This window comes from Crocodylus porosus, unplaced genomic scaffold, assembly GCF_001723895.1.
Source record: "Crocodylus porosus isolate Cpor-Errol unplaced genomic scaffold, CroPor_comp1, whole genome shotgun sequence".
Classification (NCBI taxonomy): domain Eukaryota; kingdom Metazoa; phylum Chordata; order Crocodylia; family Crocodylidae; genus Crocodylus; species Crocodylus porosus.
In genome coordinates this window covers 252,860,843-252,882,016 of record NW_017728886.1, presented here as the reverse complement: position 1 = coordinate 252,882,016, position 21,174 = coordinate 252,860,843, and the positions used below count along the sequence as shown (strand labels likewise).

General features: G+C 39.6%; 2 protein-coding genes across 4 annotated transcripts in view; one reads left to right on the top strand and one right to left on the bottom strand.

Moving 5' to 3' along the window:
* Window positions 1-16,694, top strand: part of TATDN1 (TatD DNase domain containing 1) — a 31,358-nt gene extending 14,664 nt beyond the window's left edge. For 2 of the 3 annotated variants that reach the window (XM_019552579.1, XM_019552586.1), the window contains exons 3-12: window positions 392-441; window positions 1,903-1,966; window positions 3,025-3,168; window positions 3,259-3,301; window positions 8,536-8,621; window positions 8,737-8,777; window positions 10,880-10,956; window positions 11,849-11,919; window positions 13,123-13,249; window positions 16,399-16,694. In XM_019552579.1, coding sequence (XP_019408124.1) covers window positions 392-441; window positions 1,903-1,966; window positions 3,025-3,168; window positions 3,259-3,301; window positions 8,536-8,621; window positions 8,737-8,777; window positions 10,880-10,956; window positions 11,849-11,919; window positions 13,123-13,249; window positions 16,399-16,501 — 806 coding nt within the window. In that variant the 3' untranslated portion in view covers window positions 16,502-16,694. Of the gene's footprint in view, window positions 1-391; window positions 442-1,902; window positions 1,967-3,024; window positions 3,169-3,258; window positions 3,302-8,535; window positions 8,622-8,736; window positions 8,778-10,879; window positions 10,957-11,848; window positions 11,920-13,122; window positions 13,250-16,398 lie in introns of those variants that run through there. The other variant, XM_019552596.1, reaches the window with a different exon arrangement.
* A 159-nt stretch (window positions 16,695-16,853) lies between these two features.
* On the bottom strand, window positions 16,854-19,602 carry RNF139 (ring finger protein 139). The gene has a single exon (XM_019552572.1). The coding sequence runs from the start codon at window positions 19,288-19,290 to the stop codon at window positions 17,440-17,442; it is 1,851 nt and encodes a 616-aa protein (XP_019408117.1). The 5' UTR covers window positions 19,291-19,602; the 3' UTR covers window positions 16,854-17,439.
* Window positions 19,603-21,174: the final 1,572 nt, after the last annotated feature.

The window sequence follows — 21,174 nt, the reverse complement described above, 5'->3', positions numbered from 1 at the left end:
GGTGCTGGCTCCTACCCTGGGGGTCTTTTAGAAGAGGCTTGATGCCTACCTGGCTGGAGTCATTTGAGTCCAGTTTTTCTCCTGCCCAGGCAGGGGGTCAGACTTGAAGATCTACAAGGTCCCTTCCCACCCGACTTCTATGATTCTATGAATACTGTACAACAAAAGCATGGCAAACAAGCCAGTCAAGAGGACTGCTCTAGACAGGCCCTGGGATGGCCCCCTGTCACAGTCTTCCTAAGCATAATCAATTGCATCTGTCCAAAGATTATTCATGCTATAATAAATGTAATATTGACTGTGCAAAAGTTGCATTAGTTTAATGTAATGAAATTAAATAACGTTCCAAAAAGTGGATTTAAATTTACCAGTTTTTTGTAATTTTTTACAGATGACTTTTTGGACGTAATAGAGAGAGCAGTCAAAACTGGTGTTAAAAAGGTAATTTATCTTGTAGATTATGTATACGTGCGTTTCTTTCTGCTGCAATGATTTTTCTCTAATCTTTTCATCTGGATTTTTATGGATACTGAAACAACTTTCTATTGAAGTTTTATATTAATAAAAATGCTACAAAATCTCTCTGGTATTGTGAAATAAAAATACTCTTGTACAAAGCATCACATTTCCTGTGCGCAGTGATTAGATTATTTTGAAACTTTAGTTTAAGGGTATTTTTTTCTAAGAGGTTTATTTGCGTCATGCATGTAGAATTTGTTGTGCCCGGTTTTAATCATCTTTTCTGCTCTAACTTACCGTGAGCATGTTGCGGGTTCTTTTTTTCATCTTGTGAAACTCTTACTCTGTGATTATCTCTGTTAGCCTAGACTAACACACTTCTATGATTCTGATGCAAATATTTATATACATGAAATGTGTGGCATCATGCAAGTTACGTATTATATTACCCTGTTAATGAAGTATACTGATAAGCTTCTCTTTTAGAGAAACAAGCATTTTTAGAAGTTTGACAAAAAAAACCTATTTTCTAGAAGGGTTTGAAAGGACATTTGGAGAGTTAAAGAAAAACTAATTTTGAAGAATGAGGGAAAACTTACCATCCAATCATTAACATAGAATAATTTTAATTCTTAGCACTCAAAAAGCTATGTACATGCATTATATGCTCCTCAGCAGCTATGTGGGGCAGGTAACTAGTAATGTTCATATTTGGACACGAAGAAGTCTTTGTAGATGAAAATCACTATATAAGGAGTTAGTATTGTTAGAAGTAGTGGTACTATACGGATTTACAACAACAGTTAAGATGGGTATCGACTTTATGTTCTACTGAACAGAATCCACCATTTGGTCCACTCTAAGTTCATTATCATGTCTCTCAATGACTCAGTAGCTCCTTGTACGATTTACCAAAATGTGAATGTACAGTAAAAGCTTCAGGAACAGGGATGGTGGATAACAAAATATGCCAGATGATTGAGCGGCCCCAGCCACCGCTTCTCACGCTGTGTCTGAGGCGTCCCTCCACCCCTCCTGCGGCATCACTGTTGCTCCTGCAGGGCCCTGTGGGCCCTATGGGACAGGGAGGCAGGTCCCGCACAGCCCTGTACAACCTGTTATGTCCCCAGGCCGTGGGGGCTTGGCAGTGCAGGCTGCTTTGGCCCGAGCCATGGGGGCTCGGAGAAACCAGAAGTGCCACGGTGGGCACTTCTGGTTTCACTTTATCTTTCAAGCTGGCATGCTGGTTAGTGGAGCATGCCAGCTTGTAAAATGCCAGATAACAGAACTTGTACTGTATAATGGGAATACCTCTTAGTATTTTATCTGTTTAGGTTCTTGTGAATCCTATCCTTCTGGTATCCAAATGCCCTTTGATACCTTTAGTTTGCTATTAACTCAGAGTTGAACAAGTATTTGCTGACAGTATTCTCTTCATTTCAGTTTATGATTACAGGTGGAAGTCTACAAGACAGTAAAGATGCATTACAGCTGGCACAGACAAATGGTATCCTTGCCTTAATATGCTAAATAGCTAGTCAGGGTAGCATCACTTTCAGCCCCACCATCATGACTGACATGTAAAATTATCTACCCCTGAAAATGCTGGCAGAACTCGGGCTTATCAGATTCAAAAGAGGAATATCATCTTGGGGTCACATAGCCATATTCTGTTATTTGATGTTATCTCAGGGAGGCTTGGGTCTGGGTGGGCATTAGTCTTTGTCTTCCATTTCTGTGTTTGTAGACAAGTGAATGATGCTTTTGGAGGAGGAATTTTTCTCCACCCCTCCTCTCCTAAGAGTAGGTTAATGTGCTGGTTTAATATTTACTGCCCATGCTGCACTGCCATACAGTGCACAGTATATATTATTTTTAACTGACCTGAGAATTTGTGCACACACCAAGTTTACATTAAAGTAATTGACCTTTACACTATCTTACATAAGGAATGGACAGACAACATAAAATTTTATTCTAGGATAATTGTACTGGGGAGTAAGTAGCATCTATGATTGATTACCAGGAATCTGGGTTTTCTGTTTGTCATGGAAAAATGCAGATTTAGTCCTTTAAAAGAGACAGATGTGGGAAACTGCAGGTTTCCCCTTGCAGGGTGGCAGAGTTCCAACCTGCAAGGGGTTGCTTGGGGCTGACCCAGAGATTTTGTTCCAGCAGGTATCAGAGTTTGGAGCAGGTGAGAGGAAGAAACTTAGATGCTGATTCAAGAGCATAAGCAACAATTGTCACCTGATGTGTGTAAACCCCAGTTATGTTTTTGTCTGAGTATTAACCCAAGGAAAAACTAACGTATGAGTTACTGTTTTGGAATAGATTGTTCAGATACTACATTTGGTCTATAGTGAACAGCCTCTGGATAAATGTTACTTACTGTCCTTGAGGTAGAATATATCATTGGTATTAATTCACTAGACAGATAACATAGGGACAGTAAGAGAGGAAGTTTCTTTAAAAGTTAGGAACTGAAAAATACAAATGATGTCTTTAACTTACAAAAATATATTTTGTCCCTGAAAAAAATCTTTTAATACTGTTTTACATTAGAGATGTTTTACAGTACGGTTGGCTGTCATCCCACCCGCTGTGGAGAATTTGAAAAGAGTGACCCTGACCAATATTTAGCTGAATTACAAAATCTGGTTGAAAAAAATAAGAGGAAGGTCATAGCAGTTGGGGAATGTGGCCTGGGTAAGTATGATCAGACTGCTTCAAGTTTATTCTCTTCCTTTGCATACTGAAAAGGAAAGTAATTAATTATTCTTTTTTTTCCTCTTGTAGATTTTGATAGATTAGAATTTTGCCCTAAGGACACCCAGCTCAAGTAAGAAAGATTACTGTAGATTAACCTTATAGCAATTTACAGAAGCATTTTTAATTCTGTATTGTAGCAAGTGGCATTTGGTAGCTATGCAACTTGCACTGTGTAAAATGTATTTGATCTAAGTGGTTTCTGTTTAGTTTCCAGGAACTCTACTGGAAAGAAAGCCACATTCAAGCAGTTAGGAACTTTCTGGTACAGATCTCCTCCTACATGACCTCACATTGAATCAGCATATCCTCTGCTGTAGAATTGATCAGAATTTGGGGATTTCTGGATAGATAGGCATTCCCTTGAATTCAAGGTCACTCAGGAATTCCAGTGGGGAGGGAAACCTGCAATATGGCCCAAGGTAGGGCATTATTGGGAAGGGAGGGAGGTAGAAGGGAGCAGAACAGTCAGAGGGGCTGGAGTCAGAATTGGAAGGGGGGAAATTATTGACAAGGGTGGTCTTTGGGAGATGTGCAGTCAGGGAAAACAAGTGAGGTTAAACTGGAAGAGGGAAAGAAGGTGGCTTGTCGTAAGTGGGATATGGAATATGGAGCAGGGAAGGTACTGGGTTGTTAGAATGGAAGCATACAGCCATTGCATCTCAATTATGCTGTGCTTTCAGGCAGAAAATGCACGGCCTATTAAGTAGTTGAGGAAAGTCAATGATAATGCAAGCAAAATGATCCGTTGTTGGATGATGCTTGAATATCACTGCTCTAAATAGCTGGAAACCCCCTATCAACCACTGTGATAGAGTTGGGATATTTTCCCCTCACCATCTTGCATAGCTTCCGCTGTAGGAGGCGTATTCGTTTGTAACTTTTAATCTCTAGTTTACAGCATTTCTGTGCTCCTGATTTAGCCTCTTGTAGTAAGAAGATAGACTGAGTGGCTAGAATAATTCTTTATCATTTTATGATTTCTAGTAGAATCCAGAATGGAGTGAATTCAATAAAGTACAATCTGGAGGACCCCATCCAGCCTTTGCAGTGCAATAAAACACGAAGGCAAGATGTCACTGAAGATTATTCTTTTCACCAAGCAAATCCTGAGCCTGCTTCGTAATCATCAGCAGAGCCGGAGTCCAGTTGTTCCTTCCCAGTACATTGACATTAACACACAGCCCTGTGCCAGCAGGCTCACTAACACAAGGTTGCTGACCTACAGTTTTGCTAGGCTGCAGGAAATCTCTAATTATATTTAAATTAACATGGGAGAGAAAAGGAGGAAGAATAAAATAGGGAAAACGTCACCGGTTGATTCCTTTTGGGCCTAGGTTGGTAGTGTCAAATAATAGAGACTTTGTCACTTGTGCATTGGGTTGTGTGAAATAAGCTGGTTTTGTCAGTCCAGTTCCTAGTGGCTCCAGTTGCCACCATTGCTGGCGATCATAGAAAAGGAGATAGATGGAAATACTGATTCAGAGAGACAGAAGGCAAGGAAGATAAGGGATTAAAGAAATGTAAAATGGGGAAAGCCCCAGGGAAAGATGCACTTCATTTTTAGGTTTGTACGTTTTTCTTATTTATTTCCATAGATATTTTTAATTTCACTGGTAACTTTGTTATAGCTGTCTATGCAAATCTGGTTTGCACAATTGACAAAAGAAAAAAAATGAACACTGTGTTGGGTAGATCTTAAGTTCTAAGTTTCAAAACCTGCTTCAGGTTAGTGGGAGACTTCTGCCAACTAATATTTTGACATGTTAAGGGTAAAGGGTGGAGTGAGTGCAGCAAACTTGCCAGCTGTCAGTGTAGTGGGAGTTCAGATTCTTATTTTAGTCATTTATAGTTCCTAACAGTCACCCTCAGTTACACTGATAAGATAAGAAAGTGTGGGGATTTCCTAGTGAATAATACCTGAAGTTGACCTCCACCCAACATCTAAACATTCTTTTCTGTTATATTTAACTTTGTTCCTTGTGGACAGTTATTCGCCTGTGAAGATGACAGGATGTTCATTCTGCTTTCTCTCCTGGCTTGCACAGCCAGGCAGGATGAAAGTTCTTTGGTAAAACTGCTCCAGGAGCTGTTTCTACCGGGCTTTCCTCTTTCTCACCTGTTCTAGTGTAGATATGATTTACATGATAAGAGGTAATGCCTAGTTGTCTGCGGATGAAAATACTATCTAGACAGTTCAGCGATTCGACACATTATGGTTAAATTGGTAATACCAGTCTAGAAACTTCTCTTCTGCTATAAAATTATAGAAAAATGGGGCTGGAAGGCACCTCTGGAGTTTGTTTAGTCCACCCCCGCTACTCAAGGCAAGATCATCCCTGCCTGAGTCATGTCATCTAAGAGTTTGTTCAGTCTTCAATAAAAAACTTCCAAGGCTGGATACTCTGCAGCTGTCTAGGTTATCTTTTTTAGTGTTTAAGCCACCCAGAAAGTTCTCCCTAACCCAACATCAATTTTCCTTATTGTAATTTAAGACTTTTACTTTTTGCTGTGTCTTCTGCGATCACAGAGAATAGTCTGTCCAGAGTTCTTTATAACCATTCTTCAGGTACTTGAAGATGTATCAAATAATCCTTCAGTCTTGTCCAGAATAACTAATCCCAGTTTTTCCAACTTCTTGTAAATCATGTTGCCTAATATAATATTGCTCAGGACTTGCATGGATCAAATACTCCTAGAACAGAAGTTTCCCTACCCAGGTATATACAAAGAGAAGAAATATTGTACTTATCTGGAGATACTTCCAGTGCTGGATACATCCAATACTGAATGTACATCCAGAATTGCTTCTTTGGAGAGCATTTACATCATTGATTCTGATTTGTTTTATTTCGTCAGAGAGCTGTGGCTCAGGCCTTTTGATACTTAACACGCGTGCTTAGCTTCTCATCGGCTTGTTTTGGCAAGTTTAGGGGTTTGTCTGTAAATGCAAGGTTAAACACTTCAGTACTGCTTCTCTTATCTAGCTTGTTCTATAGTTATCTATTTCTGTGCCAAGCAGGTATGTAATGCTGCCGTTATGATTTTGGTAGTATTTGGTGCTGTTTGGTAGTATGTACGTCCGCTGCAGCATCAGAAATGATGTGAGGTGGCAGAGATCCTTTAATATCGAGCTAAGCATTCTCATTTGTATTTACTGGCTATGGGAAAAAGCCAAGTTTTGGAGGCATTGACTCCACCCACACCCCCATTCAGTGTTCTGAGATGCAGTCCGAAGGAAACATTTTTTGCTGACATTTTGGGTTGTGCATATCTTCATTAATATGTGAGTGGTTGATGTCAATCTAGAATCTCACAAATGCTAAATTCATTCTAAAATATGAAATGAAAAGGGAATATCAATTTAACTATCACTGAATGTACATCTGCTGGGATTTCAAATATATTGATGATTAACATAACAAAAAACTTTGGAGAAAAACGGTTTTAATTTTTTCCCCCAGTTGGCTTGCTTTGTACATTTCACACACCCTTTCTAATTAATCATTTTGCTGTTTCTCTTTTATGAGTAGTCAGTTAGCTTTTCTATTTTTTGGATGTGTCTAGGGGTGTCTTTTCTTGGGAAAGAAAGGGAGAGAAATATTTAAAAAAAAAAGACAAAATTCTGGTTGTAAAAAGATAACAGTTGGTTTGAAGATTCAAGGGGACTTAGCTTTAACTTGTTTAGATGTGAATGATGGATCTGCTTTTTATATAGTCTGGATATTGTGTTTCTGTTCATTTGTATTATTTTGTTAAATAACAGTTTGGTTGGTGGCTGTCATGGCTTTTGTATTTAAATAGTTGGCGTGGCTTCATTTTTTTTTTAATAGCTCTTGTAATTTTTATTTGTCGTTTGTCCTCTCTTGGGCAGAGGTAGATATGGAGAGACTGTCCCTTGATTCTGGTTCTCCAGTGCTACCAATATCTCTGCCTTTGCAGTTGTTGCATCTTCTTTTCCTCCATTTTATGTGCTCTAAGGATGAACATTAAACTAAGCATCTATGAACTTTAACCTTTTTCCATTCTACCCCAAGCCTACGAATCGTATGCAGCTACAGGTGGACACTGAATCTTTCCTCTAAAAAGACCTTGATAATGTATGGACAAACATGATCCAGTGCTTCGTCCAGTTTTTAACCACAAAATATAAAGAAATCCAATAAATGCTGTTAGCATTGGTTTGCTGAACAGGCAACTTTTGTCCAGTCTTGTACAATTAATGTTATTCTTCAGATTTATTTGTGCATTGCTGGCCGTCTGCCAAGCATAAGTACCTCTGCTGTATTTCCTGAGTGGTTGTAATTTGCCTGATCTGGGTGTAGTTTGGCAGACAACCAGGCAGATATGGTTGATGGCAGTACTCTAGAGACAGAGTTAGCTGCAAATGGAAACTGACAAGGTTGTTGAAATACTAATTGGTTTCCTTTTAAAATGAATGTCAGAAAACCAGCACCCTAGCTGGTTTCACTTTGCCCACCCTTTTTGTACTTCTTTATAAGACTCCTATCAACAACACTACTACTCCATTTCCTTGAGGGATAAAGAGATAAAAGGCAATCTAGAAAGATGAGAAATACAGATGCATGCAACAAGGAAGATGGGAAATAAATAATGGAATATCTAGAGAGATTTTGGATAGACAGAGGCAAAAAGAATTCATCCTAACATTGGGACCCTATTCTGTAACTGGAAAGTGTGAATAGAAGAAGAAGATCTACCAAAATACTTTTTGGGTATTTCCAGGATGACTGTGCTGTACAAATGTCATATTTGCTGCTTGGTTTTAGTTGTTTGCAAAGTGTAGGGGAATACTTTCCATGCATTTAGTAATCCACATGTACTTTCTGATGGTTTGTTGGGCCAGTGGTACCCTCATAATCTCTCTCCTTACCTATTCCTGAAACTTTGGGAAGAATTGCCACAACTGTGCTAAATCTAATCCTAAAGTTCTTTAGGGTTTAAAAGTTCCCTAAAAGAAATTTAGTTCTGTTTTCCAAAAAGAAAAAGTAAAAAAACAAAACAAAACCTGGGGGTAGCAGGGGCAAAGCGGTAAAAAGGAGTCATCCTCCAGTTTATTAGTTGACTACTACTTATCTGATTTCCAAAATAGATCACTTAATGTATTAAGCTGCCCAAGCAAAGCCCAGTTGTTGCTCAGGTAAAAATGTCTATGAGAGAGAACCATTTTGTCTTGATTCTTGTGGATAAGAATGTATATGCATAAAAACTCCATTCTGCTGTTATATCACTTAAGCTATTTATTCAGCCTTGCACTACATTTTTGTGGTTTTTTTCCCCTTACAGATACTTTGAAAAACAATTTGACCTGTCAGAACAAACAAAACTACCAGTATTTCTCCATTGTAGAAATTCACATGCTGAATTTTTAGGTGGGTTTCACTCACAGTTTTAAAGTAATGCCAAAGACTGATTCTGAGGGGGGAAAAGATGTTTTCACTGGCCCTCTGTCAAGCAGTTTTGCTAATGTTCCTTTTTAATTCACAGACATAATGAGAAGAAACAGAGATAGGTGTGTGGGAGGAGTGGTAAGTATGAACTAACCTTCTAAACTATATGCAATCTAATATTTTTAGATTATTTTTGGTACCGTCCCCTTGTAACTTATTGTTCCTGATACACCATTGAAACATGTCAAGTTAATAACAGGTTCTCAAGCCCTTTCACATTTTTATTCCTCCTATTGCTTACCCAACAATTTCTTGCAAGATAAAAGGATAGGCCAGGGAGAGAGAGACTCTTTGCTGACAGTAGCAGTTTTCTTTGGCTTGGCAGAAATGCAGCTTAAGCACCTTCTACCATATGCTGGCCCTTTCCCAGCTCTGCAGTGTCTATAGCTGTGGTCATCCCAAAGGTTATACCAATCCTGCCCAGAACCTGAAACGTAACAAAAATCTGAGCTGTATATAAGAGTAAAGTGCTAAAAACCTAAGCAGAGCATGTTTTAGATACCAGTTGCCAAGACACCATTCCATAAAAAATAGTCAGACTTTTAAAGTAAGAATTATGTTTGCGTGACTCCAGACCTGTCTCATCATCGAGGATTCTGGTTTTCCTTGATTAAAAAAAAGCAAATTCTCTAATAAAAACCCCAAAATCTTTGATTAAAATTAAAGGCCTCCACAGGCCAATTGCCCCCAGTCCTGCTGGAGGAGGCCCCCAGTTGCGAGGGCCCTGGGGCCAGGGACTTGGGTCTGCAGCCCCCTGCCCTTGGCAGGAGCCGTGGCTGCTGGAAAGGAGCAGAGCCTAGCTCTCCACCTGCTGCAGGCTTGGGGCGGAGGGACTGCCTCCCCGCTGCTGCACATGCTCCTGGTGGGGCCAGAGGGACCCGTGACTCTCCAGATGTGTGCTGGGTGGGTGTGGGCTGTGCACTTGGGCTTCTGCCTTGCTGCTCTCCCCTGGGGCCTCTGTAGGACAGCTGCTTGCCACTGCAGTTCCGTGCTGCCTTGGCCATACTTCCTCTTCATGACCGGGGGCAGCGGCATGGGTTTGGGCGTGAGAAACACATCATGAGAGCAGCTCGGAGCTTGTAGTGGCAAGCAGCCTTCCTGCACAGCCATGCTGTCCTGCGGCACCGGGTCACACACACTGGGGAGAGGGCTGCAGGGCGGGAGTCTGAGCACACAGCCTGTGCCTACCTTGCACACAGATCTGGGGGTATGAGCCCCCCCCCTTCCCCTGGGAGTGCATGCAGCATTGGGGAGCTGACCCCGTTGCCCCCAAGATGAGCCACCCGCAGCCCCATCCTGCTCCCCATTGGGGCCTGGGCCTCAAGCCCCATGCAGTGCCCAGCTGGGCAGCAGCCCCAGCCTTGCCCAACTCCCTCTCTTCTTCCCTCCCTATGAGGACCTCAATCATTCCCCTACCCCCAGCTTACCTGAAGGAGCTGCTCTCCAGGCTGCCTGGCAGCCATGTGCATGTGCACTCTGCCAGCCTGCAAAGGGCTTGTTGCAAAACTGCAAAAGCTGTGGGTTTCTCTACTTAAATGAGAAATCTGCATTTTACTCTGTTTTTCTGTGGGAAATGGAAAACCTAATCCCTGCTCATCATTGCCCTTCCCATCACTAATGCCTAAGAGAGATTTTTGGAAGGAAACGCTCATCAGCAGTTACTTGACAAGCTGCAAGCTTTGTGGTAGAACTTTGTAAATCTTCATTTTTAACTTTTCATTTGTTGCATTTGTTCATTTCTCCAAACTGTGTCTGGATGTAATTTTCCATGAGTCAGTACCTGCAGGAATTCAGGTCCTGAATTACTAGCTAGTAGAGAAAAATATTTTTAAAATTATTTTTTAAAAAACGCTTTCATGTTATTTTTAGTTTATAACCAAAATCCTCAGCTAAAAGAGAAAGGCAGGCCACGCAGGCAGGCACATTTACAAACTCTAACACTGTTAATTTTTCATGTTCTGTCTTCAGCCTAGTGTTTCACCTCCAATTCTGGTAAATTCATCCTGTGACTTTCTTACCCAAAAGCAGACGTACTATCAACTAAGCCACCTTGATTGTGTAATCCACTTAGGTATAATAATGCATCATTGTCATGTTTTTTATATTACACCAAGAAACCATATCTTACTTTTGGATTATAGGTTTTTCTCACATGATAAAATATATAAACATTTTTGTAGGTACATTCATTTGATGGCACAAAGGAAGAAGCAGCTGCTATAATTGATTTGGATCTCTATATTGGTATAAATGGTTGGTAAGTTCGTTTCAAATGAAATTGCTTTTAAAATGTCATAGCTGTTGAGCTGTAATGCCTTTTTAAAAAATATGGTTAAGTCCTTGCTGCGTATTAGTCTTCCTGATCATCTGTATGCTCATTTAAACATGCACTTACTAAAGTAAATCTGTTAGCTGGAAAAAAGTTATTTTGTCAAATACTGTACATTTCCCAGTAGTTCATTGAGGTAATGCCTTGACCCCTTCTTTCATGCTACTATGTGTACATAAAGGAGGCTGTTGATTGCTGCAAGTGCTGGTATTTTGGAGGAAACTATTAAGAGAGAAACTAAATATTCGCTTGTAAACTACCTGACCTAGTCCACAAGTAATATGATCACCTGGTTCTACCAATGGATGGGACAGAAACCATAATATTCATCTGATTGAGACCGAAATGTTAAATGTATCTGGGCTCAAGCTGCCTTCAGTTTGTTTTTGCTAGATGGAGCCAAGTGAAACCCTGCAGAGGCTTCCATGCGTTTTACCAGGTCTGAGTGATTGTACAAGTGCGTTTCTGGAACAAGGATTGGCACAGCGTACAACCCCTCCGGCCTCCCTAGGGTTGCCACTTTTAGCAGTGTCTTGAGTTTACAATTAAGAGCTGTTATGCAAGTTAAAGCAAATAGTAGCTGCATGTTATTAAGTAAATTTAAGAAACTACTTTTGCTAGATAAACAGTTTCTGTGGGCAAAATAATTATAAAGCAGTCAACCAACATGGTATCTAGTTTCTAAAAATGATGAGTCTTTTTGAGACTCTGAGAGAACAACTCCAGCCATGTATAAGCTTATGTGTAGTTTGAACAGTCACAATATTAAAATATAGTGATTTTAAATCCAAATTTACTCCTTATTTCTATGATTTTATAGTTCATTGAAAACAGAAGCCAACTTAGAAACGCTGAAATCAATTCCTAGTGAAAGATTAATGATCGAGACAGGTAAGTTGCTGTCCAGATGGATTGTACTGCATCTTGCTTTAATACTAGATCACAATTTGAAAACTATTGGATATTAGGGTTTTCTTGTTTTGTAGTAGGTATAGAGAACAGATTTGAGACACAGATGTGCCATGGCAACAAGGGCCAGGAATATGAAATTATTCTCTTGTCCAAAAAGCCTTCCGCCTGGCTCAGTGCTCAATAAGAGGCTCCAGCTGTGTTCTGCTAGAAGAAGCATGGGCTACCTTAGCAAATCCTGAGCTTGGTGAATGAGTAAATGTGTGCGAGATAATAATGGCTGACACCTGGATGCCTTGCACCTGCCCAGGTACCTTTAAAAAGTGTGGACCTGTTTAGATGTACCAAATGTGTGTTATGCTAAAGATTTTGATTAACTCCCTCCCATTTGGCAATAATAGCACCACACTATGATACATAACAATAAATTGCATGTAATTAAGTAAAACAACGTGAAAAAGGCCTGAAAAATACCTCCTGGAATAATCAACAGTGATTTTAAATTGGTCCTCTAGCACATGTTATGTCTGCTCACATTTACTTTAACCGCTACTAAACAACCATTAAATATGGATTCTCATAGGACTCAGTTGACAGTAAATTTGATTCCCCATTTCCCTCCTCCCCCACCAAGATTTGAAATGAAACATGGGAATTTAGTCAGGGATTCTTATAATGTGTACATACAGCTCCTTGGGCCATATATAGTGTAGTTTGTATCACCTGTAACCTAGTCGCGTTCCCCTCCTCACCCCCATCCCTCTGTTGTTAGTCTCTCGCTCGGGCGCTCTGTATTTCCATATCAGCTTTGTCATCTTTTTTTCTGGACTCCCAATCCAAAACATTTACTAGCAGCCCTCATCATAGCAATTCTCTTTTTTTTCCCATTACATTACTGCTAGGTAAAGTGGATCGTTTTTTGATATATTACAATTGTAGAAAATATAAAATGGGATGAGAAGCTAGAATGAGTTTAATTAGAACATTCATAACAAGAAATATCTGTCTTTTAATCATACTGTTGTTGTGGAAAGAGAAGGGGAGTGGAGAGGAGAATGCACTTAGACTGAAGCCCTCAGAAGCCTTTGTATGGAAGGAGGAACTGTATTAATTGACAGTAGAGTTAACAATTACATGCTATTACCAAATGATTTCATTGCTTTTTAATACCTTTGATTTAACTAGATGCCCCATGGTGTGGAATAAAAAATACTCATGCTGGATCAAAGTTTATAAAAACTACATTTCCCACAAAAAAGAAGTGGGAAATAGGACACTGTTTGAAGGACAGAAATGAACCCTGCCATATAATGTAAGTGCATCGTTTTTACGTTTTAAAGAGTTTGAAGAAGGTTTATCTATACTGAATTTAGGAGGCTTAAAATTAATGAGGTTATTGAATCTAGAGTAAAGATACACAGCAAAAGCCGTGTTATCCGGCATCGTACAAACTGGCACACTCCATTAACAGGCATGCTGGTTGATGTGGCAAAAGCGAAACTGGAAGTGCCCACCATGACACTTCCAGTTTCACCGAGCCCCCACAGCCCAAGGCATAGCAGCTTGCACAGGCCCCTCTCTCTGTCCCCTGGCACACTGATGCCAGGGAGGGGTGGTGGCCCAAAAAGGCAAGGATGCCTGTTTGCGCCTCTCAGATAACTGGCATATTTGGTTATCTGGCACCCCCCATTTCCCACGTGTGCTGGGTAACAAAGCTTTTGCTGTATTTCACCAAGTATGTAAGCAGCTTATTTGCAAAGATTCTGAGCTTCAGCAAGTAGTGAATGCTTAAAACCACTGAAAACCCCAGGCCCTTGCTATTAAGTCTTTATCTTGTAGCCTTGTGCATTCCTTCCCCTAACTTAAAATTTCCTTACCAAAATAAAAAATTCTCCTATATGCAGGGGTTGGCAACCTGCGGCCCACAGAACTGTGAGGCTTCTGTGGCATTATGAATGCAGTGGGGTTCTCTGGTGTGACAGCCAGGCAGCAGGGGGAAGTGGCAGCACTGTGGCAGGCAATGGTGACTGCAGGTGGGCTGGGTTGGAAGTAGCCTGTGCTTGGAAGCTCCATTAAAGCCTTCCTCACTGCAAAATGTTGGTGACCCGTCCTATAGCATTACCGGAACAGAACTAAGAACCCAACTACTGTCAGTCTCCTTGCTGCTCCAGCTGTGGCAGTATTTACAGCAGGTGCACCGTGAGGCACATCCGTCATACCTTTGGAAGAGGGAACGGCATGACACGCAGTAGGCAGGAATAGCTTATGTTTCTTTAAGCCCATTTCAGAACCTGCCAGCAGGCTGGTGTATCTGTAACCTGAGGATCAGCAGCCGTCTAAAATGTGGTAGGATCACAGCAGCTCCATTCTGCTGCTGCATGTAAAAAAGCAAAAAACCAGCCACAGACTAAGGGCAGTAAATCAAGTTTGACTGGGAGGATTGAAGATGAACATGAATGCCTCAATAGAAGGAAAACTCTTCAGGTGCTTGTGGAACTTGCATGAATGGGAAAAAATAGCAAATGAATCGCTCGTTCTAGTTGAATAGGGAATTGTTTTAAAAATTATCATCACTGAATATCAGAAACCTGAAATTTGGTCCACTGTTAAAGCCTGGCTGACATATTAAATGCTTCCATTCACTAGCACAAAAAATTAAATGAAAAGCTCTCCTTGTGTTATAAATGACTTTAATTCAATTTCAGCCCAGCAACAAGTTTGCAAAAACATAAATACATGTGTAACCAAACCAAATGTGAAATAGATTTACCTGGTCAGAAATCAGCCTCTGCTTTTTTACTTCCTTCTACAAAAGGTTACATAAATTTATTTTTTTAAAGAGAGACTTTTAAAACTTGGATGCAACTACTAAAGAATCTTAAGAATTTGGCAAGTAACCCACAGCATAGTTTCTTTGAGTACAAAGGGATTCACCCTCCATAATATCCTACTAATGAGCACCACTTAAAGGCTTCTGAAAAAGTATGGATTGATCATAGTTGAAAAGACATCATTAAAGTTACAGAAACTATGAATAGTAACAGTTTATAGTGGAGGTTGGGGTAACCTAGGGTCTGTAGACACAGACTTTGGCAACAGGTACTTTCCCCATATTACCACGGGCAGAAGCAGCCACGGATAGGTCCTGCCTAGCACTTGTCTTTCCCGTGCCTGACTCAAGTCATTCCAGCCTGTGGCCTGAAAAAAAAGGTTTCCAGCTGCTCTTCTATAGGAGTCTCTGAACTTTGTGTATTTTACATTTTGAATAAAAAAAGAACATAAAAGCAGCATGAAACCTTCAGGGAATATCAGTGATTTCTGACTGGCTGAAAGGTTTTTTTATGACAGTTATGTATCATTATGCATGTAATTTGTAAAGATCTCTTCTGCTCCCTGTGCATGCTGTCTTGTAGGGCACACCTTTCCTTGGCTGCATGCAGATGCTCTGCTGTTGCGCCTTTGTGTTTTTTACTGTTAAACCCCTATTTACAGATCCTGGGGGACAGCATGAGCTTCCATCCAGAGTACTATAAGAAACAGATGCACTTTAAAGATAGCTGAAGCAGATATTAGAAGAAACATTTATTTTCAGTAATAGTAGTCATTTAATTGTAACAAGAGGTACAAGACTCGGCTTAAACTGTTGCTTTGAAGTCAGTGGCCTTTTAATATCTTCATATAGCATTTAGCGAACTTACATGCTGTATATTAGTCAGCTGTAAGCTGGTAAAGACCAAATATTATATTGGCTACTTCAGTGTGGCTTTAACTTTACTTAAGTTGAAGTGTGATAAGTGAAAATGAAGATGCCTTAACTATTTAAGAGACAAAGTTATGGCCATAAATGTAGAAGGGTGAGATACTGCCAAAAAACATGGTCAGGCTACAGGCCTTTAATGGTGTAGTTCAGCTAGTGAAGGTTGGGTCTCTAATAGGTAGTTAGATTTCTTTTTATAGCTACAGCTTGTAATCACAGGATAAATGTATGAGCAGTAATACTGCTCTTTGAAGGTATTTCTACTAAAACTTCAGTTTGGAACACAAACAGGAATGAACAGTCTCCGAGCCAGTGAATCAACTATACTCAACATAAATTATTTACTTCCACAGGGGGTATCTACTTCACTCATCCCAAAAGGGAGGCTGGTAGAACTGTCACGCACAGAGTAAGGTCATTTAGAAGGACAATCAACAGAATCACATTTTCATTGGGATGTAAGACTGTTTAATTATTCCCTGCTCAAGTAAAATTCAAGCCGAAACATGAGTCTACACCATTGAGCAGCACGGGGCAACTTTAAGGGGTTTGACAGAAGTAACGATGAAACCTTTCACTAGAAGTATCCTTCCCTTCTTGGTTTCTTAGTAACTAAATTACTCCAAATGATTGGAAGAGTTAATTATGTACATGCTATAAACAGTGCTAATATTACTCAAAATATGAAATCTTTCTCTTTTTAGTCAAGTACTGGAGATAATGGCCACAGTAAGAGAAGAAGACCCACTTGAATTGGCAAACACCTTATACAACAATGCTATTAAAGTCTTCTTTTCAAGTATGTAAAGCTAATTTTATCTTACATGCATTTTGCATACTTTGTCAAGTCAAAAGAAAATCGTTGTGAGGTTTCAGTAGTCAAATCTACAAGATCTTAAGCATGTCATCCAGGGGTACAGTATTTAGCACTTATTTTTTCCTTGAGATGCTGAGATAACCTGTCGTTAAGAGCTGCAGGAATAAACACCTAAACCTAAAACACTTTGGTCTGTATTCTGTTCAGGCAGCTTCTCTGCCGTTTCCCTCGCAGCGGTAGTCTGTGCTAGCTGGCCTGTCTGGTCATCTTTTCCAGTGCTGTTTCAGATTTAACTTTAAGGAAGTCTACTGAATGTGCAATACTTTCTCAATATCTTACTGCTTAAACAAGCAGAAAACACAGGAATTTCATTCTGTTTTACATATGTAAGTGCTGTTCCTATAGTTAATCCTCTACCAACCTAAACTTCAGTTTTTAAACAGCTCTGCAATTTATGGCTATTTTACCTACACATTTAAGAACAGAGCTGTCAACAAGTTTGTTGTTCAGAATTGGTCACCTCTGCTTATACCTACCAGGTCCACACAGTGACTTATTTATATGTTCCCGCCCTTCCCCCCACCAGTCTCTACTTGGGCATTTACTAGCTTGCAGTCTTTGGCACAGCTGATGGTCTGCATATGTCACTATCACAATTAAAAAGTGTTTGTCCAACTTTGTTTTAAAAACATGTGAAAACATTTTATTCCATGTACAATAATGTACACAAGTTTAAGGTGGTCACGAAAGAGACCAGCAGTAATTAGAGGTATATTTACAGTAGCACACCACAGTAAACAACCACCATTCACAGACTCTATTTTGAGATACTGTTGTTGTGCTTAAGTATACAAGGATAAATGATAATTTTATTCTATTGAACTGAATTTTAAACAAACAGCCTGACACTGGATTTTTAAGTGACATTTTAATCACCGAGTGAATCAGAGTCAACATTTAGCGTTTCATTCAGGTGTTGTGTCAAGCATTCATTGTCTTCCTCCTCTTCCTCCTCCTCCTCACTTCCAGTACTGTCATTGTCTTCATTTAGTTCATTTTCAGCATCAGCAGCTTCTTCAGCAATTTGTATGGGATTTTCATTAGGTGCAACAAACCCATTGTTATTAGCAATACTTGCATTTTCTTTGTCTTCAATATATACTTTTTGATGGCACATTGGGCAAGTGTCTTGAATATACAGCCATTTCCGAAGACAGAGTGCATGAAAATAATGATTGCAGGGAGTAATACGAGCAGATGTAGTAAACTCATGGTAGCAGATTGCACATACATCATCAATTTCGTGTAATCGGCTTCCTTTTACTTCAGGAAGGGAGTTAATTTTTTTAACAGCAGTCCTACGATTTATGAAAGTCTTCCAGCCATTCTTTGCTTGCAAATATATGTTGAAATATGCATGTAAACACATCATACAAGCCCGAATCTTACTTCCCGACTCAAATACCATGGTATAAGCTCCATTTCCAAACATGATCACTCCAAATATAAACTCAATAATACTGCCCGTTGAACGGACATAGTAGACATAATCATCAAGCTTTTCCCACAGCACATTATAATAGCCATCAATCATGAACAGAACATAAACAGTGATAGAAACAATTACTTTTAAGCAGAGTTCCACACAAAATGCTGTAACTGCAAAAAGCCATGTATTTAATGCATAGTGGTGCCAAAGGACATAACTGAGTAGGACTGGAAGGATAAAAAGGCAAGCTGAAACAAACAGTACTGGGAAGTGTCTGCGAAATGACGACACGTGGGAGGCACTGAGAGACATTAACACAGGGTCTGTCATTCCATGGATAAAATGCAGGACTGCAGTTAACAAAAGGCACATGTTTCGACTTAGGCGAACTAGTCTCTCTTCTGGCCTTAGCCCACTTAAACCAGTCTGCAGAGCCAAAATAAAAAACAAAACTGGTGCTACAAAACCAAGCTTCTTGTCATCTTCATCAGTTGATCCAATGAAAGCCAAAATACCAAGTCCCAAATAATGGGCGATTGAAGAAATTACAGCACTCATGCCTAAGACAGTTAAAGTAGAATCACACCCACTTATAATAAGACTGCAAATTAATTCCCAACAATTATCCCAAGATATTAGGTAAAATTGCTCTTCTGTATCAGTTTCTGCCATCCTGACAACATACGTTAATACAACAGCTTGTGCTGTGAGTCTTGTTAGCCAGAAGACACGCAGTACTGCTGGAAAACGGATCCTTTTCCACGTGTCTTCCATCAATAGCTGTAATCCATAAATGCGATACATGTGCCTTACAAGGAGATAAACGTATCGCGCAGAATAATAGAACCATTTAATTTTCATAGCTAAAATGACTGTGGTATATAATGTCAGAATCAGGCCTGAAGTAAAAACTAAAATCTGTCTGACATGAAAAGGTAATTCAATAACCAATCCTATTATAGGGATCAATATATCCAGTATGATTAGTTGAGAATATACGGACTGCACATTTAACAACGTAACATATCCAATTCCAAAGGTAAGCTGAAGGACAGAAAGTGCCATCCATAGCGAGGGTCCCTTATGAGGGAAGAACTGAATTCCAGAAGCTGCTGTATAGTAGGCACTGTAGAAGTTTATGTGCAAAGAAGCATGATAATTCACCAATACTGAAGTTGCAGCAAGCAGAAAAGCTGAGGTGATCATATAAAACTTGAAAAGTGCTCGCTGCTGCAAGACCAGAACCACACTGGATACAAAGACACCTAAAAAAAAACAGATGGAAATCATTTAGCATGCAACAGAAACTGGCCATACATTTTTATCTTATTAGTTTTGAGCTACAGTTATTCAACTCTTCCTTTTCAATTCAGTCACTTGCATTCATTTTAAAAAGTCCCATAAAACTGGCAAATAACTTTTTTTATAAACCTCTGTTTGTTTGTTTATTTTTGCATGAGGTACCACCACTGCAGAAGAGGGCTACTTTAATATGCTTTTCCCGTAGTCTTGAACTTACCAAACACCTACAAAGCAAAAATAATACAAGCATAAGTTACCACTACCATCAACATTATTTGCAGCTTGTGCGGAGACTTGCGTGTTTTCCCCATTATTCATGAATTTTAAGTATTCAGGCCCTGTGGACATATGCAGGACTTCAGTCTCTGGGACTATTAACCCAATCCAAATCCCTTTTATCAAGTTATTTAAAATGTAGGGGCCGTTAAGTAGAGCACTAATTATATTTAAAAACCACTCACGCTTAAACTAAACTGGTTTTATTTTGTGTTCCCTTGACTTGCGTCACTCTAAAAAGTCAAGTTTTTGTCACATCCCAAAATAATGAAGCACCTCAAACAAATTGAACTGATAGTAAACATTTTTTTCTAATAAGTGTGGCTTTACCAAAGATATGAAACAAAAATGATAACTACCCCAAATTATTCTTATTCATGTCTGCAAGAAGCTATGGAAAAGTTAGGTTCAAGTTTATAGTTTTACTGCACCGGCATATTTCTAACGGCTGTAAGAGACCCAGGCAGCAAACCAATCTCTTGTCACATATCTGGGGCAGTGGCTCCTGAGCTTTTCAAGTAGGTATCCATGTATTTAAACAGAAAGTATTTGCAGTCTCCTATTTTTATAATTATGGCAGTAACAATTTAGTGTGTGCCGAGAAATAGCTGGAGAATGGAAAGGTAAAGAACCTCATTCCCTTACTCAGTTCCATGCTTGTAGATTGGTAACATTTTTCAGTGCTTCATTAATCCTACCCCATTCCCATTTGGATTTCACAATCCCAGGGGCAGAGATCAAAACTACTGGCTGAGAAACACTAGTCTGGATGCGTTACAGGTGCAGTGTCCTTGCAAGCCAGGAAAAAACCAAAGAAATTAAACCTGTCAAGTTTTACATTCTGTTTCCTCATTGCCCTAGATTTGTACCTAGAGTAATTTTAAAGAAATGTTTCTAGTTTAGATTTAAAAACCAAGTTTTCCTTCTGATTTAAGAAGGAAACTTTGGAGGCTGTTCTATACATGTAGTTAGTTTTGTTGAGCTGAAGTCAAGTACAAAGCAGGGTAGATTTGCACCTTATAGACTGAAGCAGTGATTCTCAGTCAGGGTACTTTGAGATCCTTTGAAGGGTGGCACAGGATACCATGCAATGTTAGCCCATTAGGTGTGAAAATATGGTTCCCAAGATAAACCCAGAGCTTTCAAATACAAATCCATAGGGTCCAAAATATTCAGACCCACTTTGGGTTTAATTTAGTCTGTACTACCATTTTCTGAGGAGGGCCTCGACCTCATCTAGAGATGCAGAGCTCACTTTATCAAATACTGTGGAAGGACATGCACATTTGAATACAAAGCAGCAGGGAGGGGGGAGAAAGGGCAGTGCTGGGGGAAGCAAACAAGCAAAGAACCCATGGGAACAAAGGGGTCACAAAAGTGAATCCTGGTAATGGAGTAAGAATCCAAAGTCATCATGTAAACCGTAGTTAACACAGTCTAGTCTCTGGATGATTTTATTCCACGGTTCCCTGTTCAAACTAATTGACATACAGGTTTGGATAGATTTTGTTTTCCTACCAAGTCTAAAAGTTGCTATCAGTATCTGTTCTATAATCCAAAGGTATCACAGATCTATTTTATTTAAGGACAAACATA